The following is a 12,989-nucleotide window of genomic DNA, read 5'->3' on the forward strand; positions in this document are numbered from 1 at the left end:
CACTTAAATAATTTGATTTTCTCCCCACCTCAGCCCGACGTATTCTGTTTCGTAAAAAGACGGCTTACTCATGAAAATGCTTATGCCTCTGAATTTCTTTAAATTAGCTGTTTGCTGCAACAGACTTGGCATGGACCAGTTTACCTGCAAGATCACCTTACCATAATACCCATCCTGCATTTGTAAGAAATTGGTCTTTTACTCACAGCACTCCCTGCCTATGAAATCAGGTAGACAGACACCTTCACTGTATTCTTTTTTGTGCCATCTGAATCTTATTTTTTAAATGTTTTAAACAGTACTTTTTAACTCTTTTATTACTGACAATGTTATTATTATTATTTTTGTAAACTGCTTTGAGATTGCTCAGTAATCCATTTCTTGTCCCTTTCTTTTCTGATATAGTTTGGAAACACTTCCTCCAATTGCAAGAGCAATGCTTGGAGCAACTTATTTTTTAAAATAATAATAATAATCAAATCAAATATCCTTTATTAGACATAGCAAACCACACATTATGAAACAGACACAGTATACAAATTATGCAAAATACAAGCTCAACATAACAAGGTTTGTCCCAGTCAGATCTTTAACTCCAGAGAAAATCAATTTGCATAAATAATACAATACAACCACTAAATCTCTTTATAATGCCCCAGCCTTTCTACATGGACAGCACTCAAAAATTCGGCCACTATTAAAGTAATTTGATCATTACTGTCTGAAAGCAGGTTCTGAACCGTTGGTAGCGTAGAAGTCAGCCTATTTAGTTGTAAGGCCTCTAATAATTGTCTTCTGGCATAAATGCCAAAATCACAAGAAAAGAAAATGTGCTTCAAAGTATCAGGTTCCTGTTTACCACATTTGCAGAGACGCTCTGATTCTGGGAGAGCTAAATATCTTCCTCTCACTATAATCGAGGGAAACATATTAAATCTGGCTAACATAAACATCCTACACAATTCATGATTCTTCAGATTTGTCATGTGACAAACCTTTTTGAAATAATAATAATGAAGTTGCACAACAGAGGTGGGGAACTGGATCCAGAGCCCTATTATGCCCCCTTCTACCTGCAGCCCAGGTTTGACAGGTGCCTGATTAAGCCCACAGGCTAGAGGTTGTCAGCCTCTGATCTACAACAACAACAACAACAACATTACAGGGGGTGGACTAGATGACCCTCCAGTTACCTTCCAACTCTATATTAGGGCTGGGCGATAACTGGTTTTCAATATCATGATATATCACCAGCTAAAAATCACAGTACATCAATATATCACATATCTGAAATAAGGAAGGAACTACACAGAGGCAAACAGGACAATGTCCTGGCAACTGCTACTACTTAAGGGTCTAAAACTGATAAGTGAATTTTCTTCACATAGGCCGACTTTCCGGGCTGCTGAGGAGGCCTGCCAAGGCCGCTGCCTGTCCTGTGCACCCCCTTGGGACCCAATCCCCCTCTGAAAAGCCTCTGCTGCCCCCAAAAGTGGAGTGAGCGGGACAATGGCAGCGCTGCCACCCCGTTTTACCCGCGCATGGCACCAGGAGCAGCTCAGCGTCACCCTGGGTGCTTGGCAGGCCGGCCGGCCTCCCCTTTGCCCCAGTCTCCCCTGAAAGATGAAAAGACAGGGGGGAAATAAAAAGGAGCAACAATTAAGACATCAAATATCTCCTTCAAGGTTCCCCCAACTGCCAAACATTTATGTAATGGGGAGCAGAATCGGGAGCAAGGCGGATCTGGATCTCTACACAGACCCAATCCCCCTTCAAAACCAGCCTGTTCTCCACCGGCTCTACCAGCACCTCCAAGACTAGAAAGAATGCCCAGAAGGGCATATGTGCCAATCGTTACGTCAGAGGAAATATTAGAGATACAAGGGGAAAAAATCGACATCATGTTTGAACTGATAAATGATATCATCAATCACCACATGGTCACTTTAAGCGGCAGGCAAGCCAAAATGCATCCAAATGAGACTTTTGGTTTGGAGCTTGGCTACCAAATGGTGGTATTCAGGCCAATCCAAAGTACAGTGATGAGTCATAGTGAATACAAATAATCTGGGACTGCCAGACTGCCAGCAGGCCTGCTAGGCAGCAGAAGCAATGGCAGCCTGCGAGGCCTTGTCGTGGTGGCAGCAGTACTGGTGGCCTGCAAGGTCTTGCAGTGGCGGCAGGAGATGGTGGCAGAAGCAGAGGTGGCCTGAAGGCTTTGCTGAGGGAGGCTGCTGCAACTTCTGTCACCACTTCCCACTACCACCAGGAGGACTTGCTGGCCGCTGGCACTTATTGCCACCATGGTGAGGCCTCGCAAACCCCATTGCTTGTGTTGCCACGAGGCCTTGCAGGCTACCACTGCTATTGCTGCCATTTCCTGTTGCCGCCAAAAGGCCTCGCAGGATCCGGCTACTGCTGTCACCTCCTGTCATTGCTGCAAGTCGCTGCAGGCCTCTGCTGAGAGGCCTCGCAGGCTGCCGCCACTACTGTCACTACTTTCTGTCGTCGTTACAACTGCCACTGTTATGTAGTAAGATTAGTTGCAGTTCTCACTCAGGGCCACCAGTATAGAAATGAAGGATTGAAAACTATCGCTCATTGATTGGTTAGCTAGTTGTGAGTTGTTACTGTTACAAGTTACTTAGTATTATATAAAGCAGCCAGCTAGGTTGCAGTCAGTCTGATTCCAGGAGCAGTTCTAACTGCTGTAATAAAGAGCTGTGAATCCAACAGAGCAGTGCCCTTCGTCCATCATTTCCACTATTCAACACTGGCGACGAAGATGGGATCGGATGAAACAAGACACAGCCAGAGCTAAACTGCTGAGCTGAACACTCAATAGCTGAGATATCGCCGAGGCTAGCGTCCATCCCTCACCATTCAACCGGCACCGGGAAAACATGGCATCGCTACTGCCTCTACCCCTGTATTCGCCAGAAACCGAGTCCTGGCAGTCTTATATCGCTCGGTTCGAATGCTACCTTGAGGCAAATGCTTTCACTGATTTGACGGAAATATGAAGAGAGCTCTTTTCCTCACTGTCTGCGGCTCAGAAGTTTTCGAGACAGCTAGGGCTCTTGTGGCTCCGCTTGCGGTGCAGGCCACACCTTGGGACACACTGACTGAGAAACTCAAGGGACACTACACACCCAAGGTGTCCAGAATTGCTGCCCGTCACGTGTTCCATCATCGAATCCAAACTGAGGGGGACACAATCAGCAAATTCTTATCGGCCCTCAGAAAGGCTGCATACCACTGTGAATTCCGGGACTTGGACGATGCCCTGCTGAATCGAATCGTGTGCGGTGTGAGGGATGAGAAACTACAGTGCCATTTCCTTGCCAAGTCCAATCTCACTCTCAAACTTGCCATCAAGGAAGCTCAAGCCGCAGAGGCAACGAAAAGTCAACAGCGGAGATCCTCAAGGCCAACAGCTCAACAATTTCAAAGAAGCCAACCTCGGTCCACCATGGAGAGATCAGCGAATCTGAGGGCTGCTCAGATGAAGAGGATGATGTTTGCCGCATCAAGCAGGAACGTGGAAAGGTCAAACAGCGAACGATGGACCAATCAGACTGCGGGTTGCGGTGGCAACCACCCTCGGTCCAAATGCAGTTTCAAGGACGCCACCTGTCGGCGTTGTTCGCATAAGGGTCATATTGCGAGGGTTTGCTGCTCGTCTACTCCAGCAGATATGCTACCGGCACCGGGAAACAAGAAGGCGTCGGCAAGGTATGCTAACAAGGACTGCCACACCCTCACCAACTGCCGTTGCTCGGCCGAGCTGACAGTTGGCCGGGCTGGCGGGTCTGAACACCGGAAAATTTATGTCACTGTGACTATTGAGGGCAAACCATGCGACATGGAAGTTGACACGGGCCCTGCCATGTCCATAGTCTCTTGGAGTACCATCAAAAGGTTGGTTCCTAAATTATCTAAGAAACAACTGGACTCCACCTACCTGCATTTGAGGGATTATCAGGGAAATAACATTCCAGTTGTAGGTGTGGGCAAGTTCAAAGTGACCTTCAAGGACTTTTTGGGACCGCTGAAGTTAGTCGTGGTCGATGAAAATCGGCCCAGCCTGCTGGGACTGGACTGGTTTGCGTCCCTGGGGTTGGAAGTTACAGGCATCCACAGCGTTTTGCAGTCAGAAATTGACACCATCATCACAGAGTTTTTGGAAGTGTTCGATGGAACCTTGGTACAGTATGTGGGGTTGCCCATATCCTTTAACCTCGAACCGCTAATCCTGGAAGGCTCCCTCTTCGTTGCACCTACTGCCCTCCTTTGCCGACCACGTGCCCACGCCTTGCAGAGATGGGCTGGGAGGGGGAGAGCGAATGATTTACAAAAATGCACGTTTGCTGCAGTGCTGGGTAGCGGAGCCAGGGGAACGTGCCACACGTTGAGTTATGAAGGGGAGAGAATCAATAAACTCAGAAATAAATGAAGTGGCCGAGCAAGGCAGTGGTGGCGTGACGGGCAATCCCTCTCTAAGTGGGCGGGGGGGCAGGGGCGGGATTGATTCACGAGCCGAGAAGTTTATTGCAGGGGATGCCGCGGAACCGCAGCAAAAAAATGAAGGGAGTTCTGCTCTCTCCAGGATTAAGGGAGCAGCAGATTCCTCAGGAGGTCTCCAGCGTCAGCCCTGCTTAGTGCAAAAACCCATTGAGATGAATGGGCATGGCCGGCAGAGGTCCATCCATTTCAAGAGGCCTCCTCTGAATGCGACTGAGGCCATGTCCATTGAAAGCACTGGGGTGCTGCTTTAAGCAGTCACTGCTTCCCCCAAGGAATCCTGGGAGCTGTAGTTTGTTAAGGGTGCTGAGAGTTGTAGGGGAACCCCTATTCCCTTGACAGAGCTGCAATTCCCAGCGTTTCCTGGGAAGGAAGGACTGACTGCTAAACCAGCTCTGGGAGGGGAATGTTGGGAGATGGGAACCTCATGGGGAAAACTCCCCACCTGAAATTCTGACTCTGTATAAGGCAGCTTTCTCTGTTCCTGTATCTTAAGTGAATGGCTGTAGCTCAGTGGCAGAGCATCTGCTCTGAATGCAGAAGGCCCCAAGTTCAATCCCTGGCATCTCCGGGGCAGGCTGGGAAAAGACTGTCTGAAATCCTGGAGACATGGAGGGCAGAATCTCAGGCCCAGGCCAGGGTTTAAATGTGGCTTCTCTATCTGGCCCTCATAGCTCTCCCCAGGCCCTTATTCACATCACATTTTTGCCCTCATCTCAGGTGTTTCACACACCTTGCTCCGCCCACTTTTCCCTCTGGCCCTGCCCACCACTGGCACATGGCCCTCAAAGAGTTGCCCAGAGGCTAGAAAAGCTCCACCTCTGAGGTAGACAATCCTGAAAGGCAGCTTTCAATGCAGGTGATCAGGCCAGAGAAGAGAGGCGATGATTTGGGAAACCGCAGGGAAGTGATTCCATTTGCCAGCAATAGGAGAGTGGGACGATGCAGGCAAATGAGCTTGCCACCATTTTTATTTAAAAAAAAAAAAATTGCTGCCCAGGCTGCGTTAGCTAGTCATACATACATTCTCTGTAACTGGGAGAAATTACACAGCACAGGAAATTTGGTTTCTATTGCACTGGAATGAAAGTCACAGTTGCTGATGCGCATCCCTGTACAGCCCTTCTCCATGCATTTGTATTCCTAGAAAGCCAAAGGAACAGGGAACGGGCTGTAGCTCAGTGGGAGAACACCTGCTCTGCATACAGAAGGCCCCGGGATCAATCCTTCAGCATCTCTAATTAAAAAGGGGAAGATTCTTTGAGTATCTGTTCGCATTTCTGCTTGCTCTGCATCAAGTGCGCTCCCACTGCTGCTACTTTTGGAAGCTGCATGTACTCAAGGCAATCCATATCATAGAATCATAGACCACGACGGACCCTGAGGGTCATCCAGTCCAACCCCCCGCAATGCAAGAATCTCAACTCAAGCATCCATGACAGATGGCCATCCAACCTCTGCTTAAAAACCTTCAGCGAAGGAGAGTCCAGCACCATCCAAGGGACCCACTGACTCAATTTGTATCAATCCATATCAATCCTGTTTGTTTGCTTGTTTACTATACACCACTAGACTGTAAAAAAAAAGCCTGAAACTGTTCTTAACCTGAAGCACCACTTTAGCTAATGTGGCCTCCCGCTGCCGCCGCACCGCTACTGCACGATTTCTGTTCTCATCCTGAAGCAAAGTTCTTAACCCGAGGTACTATTTCTGGGTTAGCGGAGTCTGTAACCTGAAGCGTCTGTAACCTGAAGTGTCTGTAACCTGAGGTACCACTGTAGAAGCAGTTGAGGGGGTCCATATGTGGTAAGGCGTTTCTTTACAAAATACTATGCATTTTTTTAAAAATCAGAGCTAGTGTAGTGTAACGGTTAGAGTGTTGGATTAGAACCTGGGAGACCAGGATCCGAATCCCCACTCAGCCATGAAACTCACTGGGTGACCTTGGGCCAGTCACTGCCTCTCAGCCTAACCTGCCTCACAGGGTTCTTGTGGGAATTAAACGAGGAAAGGGAGAGCCATGTACTTCACCTTGAGCTCATCTGGAGAAAAAGGTGGGATATAAATGCAATTTAAAAAAATAAATTAAAAGTTGACTAGAAAGCTGGATGTGGAGTAAGTGGTAATGTGAACATATTCCAACAGCTGTTGTGCATGCGCAAATGAGTAGGCCTGCTCAGATGACAGCTTCAGGAATAGGAGTTCCCAGAGAAAGGTGGCCGGGGGTGGGGAACCAAAAAGTTCATGGACATCAGGTTAAGCCATCCCCATCCCCTTTGTGATGTGAAGAACACTGTGCAAAATGACCTTGCTGTGTTTTAAGCCGCATTGCAAACATACCTTGGGACTCTAGAGAGCTGCTGCCAGTCAGAGCAGACATTATTGGGCTCGATGGACGAGCAGTCTGACCTGGTGTAAAGCAGCTCCCTATTTTCCTAATGCAAAATGGCCAAAATACACACACACATGTGCTCCTATGTACATAAAAAATGTAAGGCTTTCATCGCACAGCCCCCAACTGAAGGATTTGTATGAAGTCAGAAAGCAGGTCCCTCTGGAGGATTTGTCATCGCAATCCTGGACTGGGTGGGACAAGGGAGCAAAAGAGAGGGCAGGTTCCACAACATGGCATGGGAGTGGGTGAACGTAGGGGGAATGGCATGATGGAGGTTGGTGAGTGCAGCAAGCAGGGGTGCAGCCTCTGCATTGATCAAGGGATAAAAACACACTTGCAAGAATTTGGAAGAGAAAGTTTACATCACCTATGCCAGTGCCACAAAGACACAGGAAACCTGTCTTATACCAAGTCAGACCATTGGTCTGTGTATGCCAGTATTGTCTACACTGACCGGCAGCTGTTCTCTGGAGTTTTAGGCAGAGGTATTTATCCCAGCCCTACCTGGAGATGCTGGGGGTTGAATCTAGGACTTTCTGCTCTGCCATCAACACACAATCCTTCTTTAGTATTCTCTGTATTTTGGGAGAAATCATTCCAGGTTCACTTTGACAACAATTTCCTCTGGTGCCTGAATCTGCTGCCTTCTTAATTACAGGTTCCTTGTTCTGAAAGCAATCAGGCAGGGGTGGGCTTTGGTAATATGGCACCCAGAGCAAGGCATCCAGATAAATATAGGTGGTATTATTATTATTATTATTATTGCTATTTGCCCCCTCAGCTCAGCACCCTGTGGAGGGGAACCACCCACACTAGCCTAAACACAGCGCTACAGTCGGGTCAGTGGAAAGTGGAAATTGGAAAATGGAAAGTGGCTGGACCTTCAAGGGTCACTGGAGACTGCCTCCCCTCCCTCAAATATAACTGAATCAACAAAAACTAAAATGAATTCGTTTCCAAGCATGCATTACTCTATGCAGAAGGGGCACAAGGAAAGAGGAAGAGGAGTTAGAGCAGGCACGAAACTTTGAATTTCTCAGCAAGGACCTGCCACCCAGAACATGTTGCGGCTAAACATAAGAAAGAGTCCAGCTGCATCAAGCCATGGGTCCATCTCACCCAGCCTGCTGCTCCCTACTTGATAGAGCATGAGACTCTTAACATCAGGGTTGTGGGTTCAAGCCCCATGTTGGGCAAAAGATTCCTGCATTGCAGGGGGTTGGACTAGATGACCCTCGCGGTCCCTTCCAACTCCACAATTCTAGGATTCTATGAGAATCCTGACTGTGGCCAATTAGATGGTTCCAGGAAGTCCAAAGGCAGGGTTTTATAAACCTCAGTCAACCCCCGCTAAGTTATCTGTCCCCCAACTAAAAACAACAAAACAAAACAAAACAAAACAAAACAAAACAAAACAAAACAAAACAAAACAAAACAAAACAAAACAAAACAAAACAAAACACAGCAGCCTTTCCAGTTAAAATAACCCTGGGGGATAATCCTGGCTAATTTATGTGATTCAACAGCTGAGCAGAATTAAACTCAGGAATCTGTAATGAGAGCCATTACAATAAGAGCCGGCATGGTGTAGTGGTTAGAGTGTCCGACAAGCACCTGGGAGACACGAGTTCGAATCCCCACGGACATGAAGCTCACTGGGTGACCTTGGGCCAGTGACTGCCTCTCAGCCTTGCCTACCTCACAGGGTAGTTGTGGGAATTAAATGAGGAGCGGAAAACAATGGATGCCACTTTGAGCTCCTTGGAGGTAAAGGTGAGATAAAAATGCAATTATTACTACTACTACTACTACTACTAATAATAATAATAATAATAATAGATACATTCCCAAGTGATGCCACACTATCCATAATTTTATAAACCACAATTACTTTCCCCTTGGTTCTTCTACCCCGCTCATAATAAAGTCCCAAACACTGTAGCTTTTCCTGCTAAATTAACCCCGAAAGATAACCCTGGTTAATATCTGAGACCAGACAGCTGAGCAGAGCTGTGCCCCATTCTGTAATGGATCCATTCCCAAGTTTAGAGAGTTGAACAGCAGGCATGTGTGTGTGTGTGTGTGTGTGTGTGAGAGAGAGAGAGAGAGAGAGAGAGTGAAAGATGCCCTAAACCACCCAACTACAGATAATTTGAAGGAGAGTGTTGGGGCCTTTTTGCACTAACCCACAACCTGCAATGTTATAGGCTGCTCTCAAGCATTTCAGCAGAGACACGCTAATGCAGGAGGAAGGGCGAAGCAATGAAATTCAAGGCAGAGATTATTCTTGGAAGACCATCCCTCCTCCCGCTGCTGCTGCTGCTTCTCTTGCTAAATGCTTTCTGCTGCAAGAGGATGCCCTCTGATGCATACTCTTTCTGCAGCAGGGAAGGGAAGGGGGAGAGGGAAAAGCTCTGCAGTTTTTTCCTTCCTCCCCCCAGAGTTCCCACTGCAGCGAGACTGCATCAGAATAAAGAAGGGGGAGGGGAGGGGAAAATGCAATGGATATGCCGCAAGCAACTTCCCAGGGAAGACCCGGGTTTCTTTCACATGCAAAAAAAAATTTGAAAAATTATAAGCATCAAATCACCCTCTAACCTCAAGCAGACACATGCAATCCCCACCCCACACCCACACCCACAGCAACTTAAATCAGAAATAATATTGAAACCCGGAGGGTGGTTTTAGGGAAACGGGAATATAATTCAGCTGTTCTTTCTATGGATCCCCTAGGATAATTCCAACCGGCTCCAAATCAAAAGTTGAAGGAGCAGCTGGGAATCTTCTCCATGGGAGTCGGGTAGGAAGGCTGGTCCCTGAAACCGAGTCATTTCTGCAAATCAATGGAACTGTTTTGATTCCTGGAGACCATGGGCATATTACAGAAATATAATTTTAAAATAAAAATAAATTCAAATAAATTGACGCTGCATCAGAGTCAGGTTATCAAACACTCTTGCTTCACAAACACACACACATTACCTGCCTTCTCCCGGACCTGTGATCTGCAGCTCTGCCTTCCTCTCAGTGGAATGATGCTTGTTAAAAAGTTACAAGCTTCTGCTCAGGAGGCAGGACCTGGGAAGGAGTCCTTGCACGGATAGCATCCAGGGAAGCTCAGAGAAGCTGTTTAAGCAGGGACAGGAGACAAGAAAAGGGGGGGTGTCAATGGGGAGGACATTAAATATATTAAATCACTTACTTTGCAGGATTGCATCTTCCTATGGAAAGGCAAAAACCACCCCCACGTCAGAGGCAGCATTCTGCCTCCATCAGTTTTTTGCAAATGTGGAAGCCAGAGAGTGTTGCTAGTCAATGAATGCATCAAAGCTATTCTGAACATCTTCTTTTTAATGGATAGTTGTCGCAGGAAAGTTCTTGGGGCCTGGGAACGTTGTGTGTGCTTGCACACACTTGTGTCTGCTTGTGTTACTCTGCAAAACTTAGAATCCTATCATTTTAGAGTTGGAAGGGACCTCAGTGGTCATCTAGACCAACCCCAGTCCTGTACATTAGTGGTCCCCATCTAAAACACAAACAATTGTCTCCAACTAAGTCCTACTCAGAGTAGGCCCACTGGAACTCGTGGAGCTGAGTTGCCCATGTCAATTAATGCAGCAGTTCTACTAAGTTAGTCCTGCTCAGAATGGGTTCATGGAAATGGGTAACTTCAGCCTACCAATTTTAGTGGGTCTCCTTGGGGTAGGATCAACATTAGCTAGACCTCCAAATTAATCACAGTTTGACTGCAAGTTAGGATTACTACCCAGCCACCCTTTACGCCTGAAAGACATCTTTTGTGCGTGCAGAGAAGCAAATAATAATTTGGAACATTTATAACCCATCTTTCCTGCTTTCACAGGGCTTTGCCCACGGCAACATCCCAAATACATAATGTGTATTTAGTGGAAGCGAAGGCACAGAAAAAACTCAATATGGAGGCCAAATGGCCGAAATATTGGGAAATTCTGGAACAAGATGGAGACAGATTAAAATTGCAGAGCTTTGAAAAATTGAAAAATAGAGTGCGAGATTGGCTCCATTATTATCAAATAATGGAGGCATACAATCTAGACAAAAAAGTTGGTTTCCAGGTGGAAAAATCAAAATTGGAAACAGAATTGTTAGATCCAAAAATTAAGAATTTGTCAAGAATGTATAACTTGCTGTTGAAATGGAACACTCAAGATGAAATGGTGAAATCAGTTATGATTAAATGGGCACAAGATGTTGGACATAACATAATGATGGCTGACTGGGAACAGTTATGGACCACAGGTATAAAATTCACGGCATGTAATGCCCTAAGAGAAAATTTAATGAAAATGATTTATAGGTGGTACATGACACCAGCCAAGCTTGCAAAAATTTACCATTTGCCCGACAATAAATGTTGGAAATGTAATGAGACTGAAGGTACATTCTTTCACCTTTGGTGGACATGCCCAAGGATTAAGACATTCTGGGAGATGATTTATAATGAAATGAAAAAGGTATTCAAATATACCTTCTTGAAGAAACCAGAGGCCTTTCTCCTGGGCATGGTCGGCCAATTGGTGCGAAAGAAGGATAGAACTTTTTTTATGTATGCGACAACAGCAGCAAGAATACTCATCGTGAAGTATTGGAAGACACAAGATTTACCCACCCGGGAAGAATGGCAGATGAAGTTGATGGACTATATGGAACTGGCAGAAATGACTGGCAGAATCCGAGACCAGGGAGAAGAGTTGGTGGAAGAAGATTGGAAAAAGTTTAAAGACTATTTACAGAAATACTGTAAAATTAATGAATGTTAGAAAAATGTTGGAATGAAGTTATATGGCTTGAGTAGAAATGTTATAAGGAATTAAGTATAAATAGATTAATAGAGTATTAAAGGAAAAAATAAAGTTAGATTGTGTTAAGATAATTACAGGATAGAAAACAGAGGAAGATGGAAAGGAATTGCTGAAACAATTAACAGAAGTGGAATACAAAAAGGGAGGTGTGAGGAGGTTGTGGAAATAAGTGAATGAAAGATAAGATATTGAAATTGTTTGATGTTTTCTAAACTGTTTTTGTTTTGTTTTGTTAGTTTATTGTGTTATGTAGTGTTTTTGTATTGTATTGTATTTTTTGTATTTTTTATCTATTTTTTGTGTGTGTGCTTAATTGTTGGAAAAGTAATAAATATTACCATAATGTATATTTAAAAGCAGTGCCCCAAAAGTCAACAGAGTAGAATAAAATTAAGTGTCAGCAGTAGTTCATACACACATTGATCTACTTAAAAGCATTTCTAAGCCACTTAATATCTGAAAAATCTCAGAATGGTATTATACAAAAATGCAACATTCAAATGATGAAACTGGGCCATAAAACAGAGATATGGTAGGAGTGCCAACAGCTATGGGGCAGAGCAGCTGCCTAGCATGCAGAAAGCCCCACTGCCCCAAATCCAATCTCCAGCACCTCCAGGTGTGGCTGGGAATTGCCCTCAACCTGAAATCCTGGAGAGCTGCTGGCAGTTTGTGCCAGGACAACGCTGAGCTAAATAGACCAATGGTCTCACTCAGTATTCAGCAGCTCTCTATGCCCCATGGACATTTCTTTCCTTCCTTCCTCCTCCTCTTTGGCTAGCTAGCACTTTCGCCCATTCAAATGAGTCTCTACTGGTTAAAAAACCTCCAATTATTTTGTTCTTAAAAAATAAAAAGAGTTTGGGGTGAGGGAGAGCCAGCTAAACCCACACTCTTCACCTGCTGTTTGCGGACCAGGCCTTTAAAAACATGGGAGCAAGCAAGGCCATTCCCCACCTATGGCTACTAGACATGATAGCTATGACCTGCCTTGATGGTTGAAGGAAGCAATGATTCTGCATACCAGCAGCTGGAAGCCACGGGACAGGAGGGTCCTCATGCTCAAATTTGCTTGTGAATTTCGCCTGATCCAGCCGTGCTCGATTCTGATTCCTATGACTAATTTTAAGGCCTGCCACAAATGCAGGGGGGTTGCAGAGGGAGGTTTGTGGTTATGATGCATTATCTCATTATAATTATTCTAAGCAGTTTTATTATTATTTATTAAT

At 45.5% G+C, this 12,989-nt stretch overlaps 1 protein-coding gene across 2 annotated transcripts; it reads left to right on the forward strand.

Moving 5' to 3' along the window:
* The first annotated feature begins 481 nt into the window (after positions 1-481).
* Positions 482-8,310, forward strand: LOC308482727 (uncharacterized protein). Of its 2 annotated transcripts, none has more exons than XM_081016174.1 (2): positions 482-3,921; positions 5,672-8,310. In XM_081016174.1, exons 1-2 carry the CDS (start codon positions 3,020-3,022, stop codon positions 5,763-5,765), a joined length of 996 nt encoding a protein of 331 aa, XP_080872300.1. In that variant the 5' UTR covers positions 482-3,019; the 3' UTR covers positions 5,766-8,310. The 2 variants fall into 2 exon arrangements, with proteins under 2 accessions (XP_080872300.1, XP_080872299.1); XM_081016173.1 differs by having other exon boundaries at positions 482-2,135; positions 2,187-8,310.
* Positions 8,311-12,989: the final 4,679 nt, after the last annotated feature.

The sequence above is a fragment of the Podarcis pityusensis genome (assembly GCF_964106645.2).
Source record: "Podarcis pityusensis genome assembly, chromosome: 8".
Lineage (NCBI taxonomy): Eukaryota > Metazoa > Chordata > Lepidosauria > Squamata > Lacertidae > Podarcis > Podarcis pityusensis.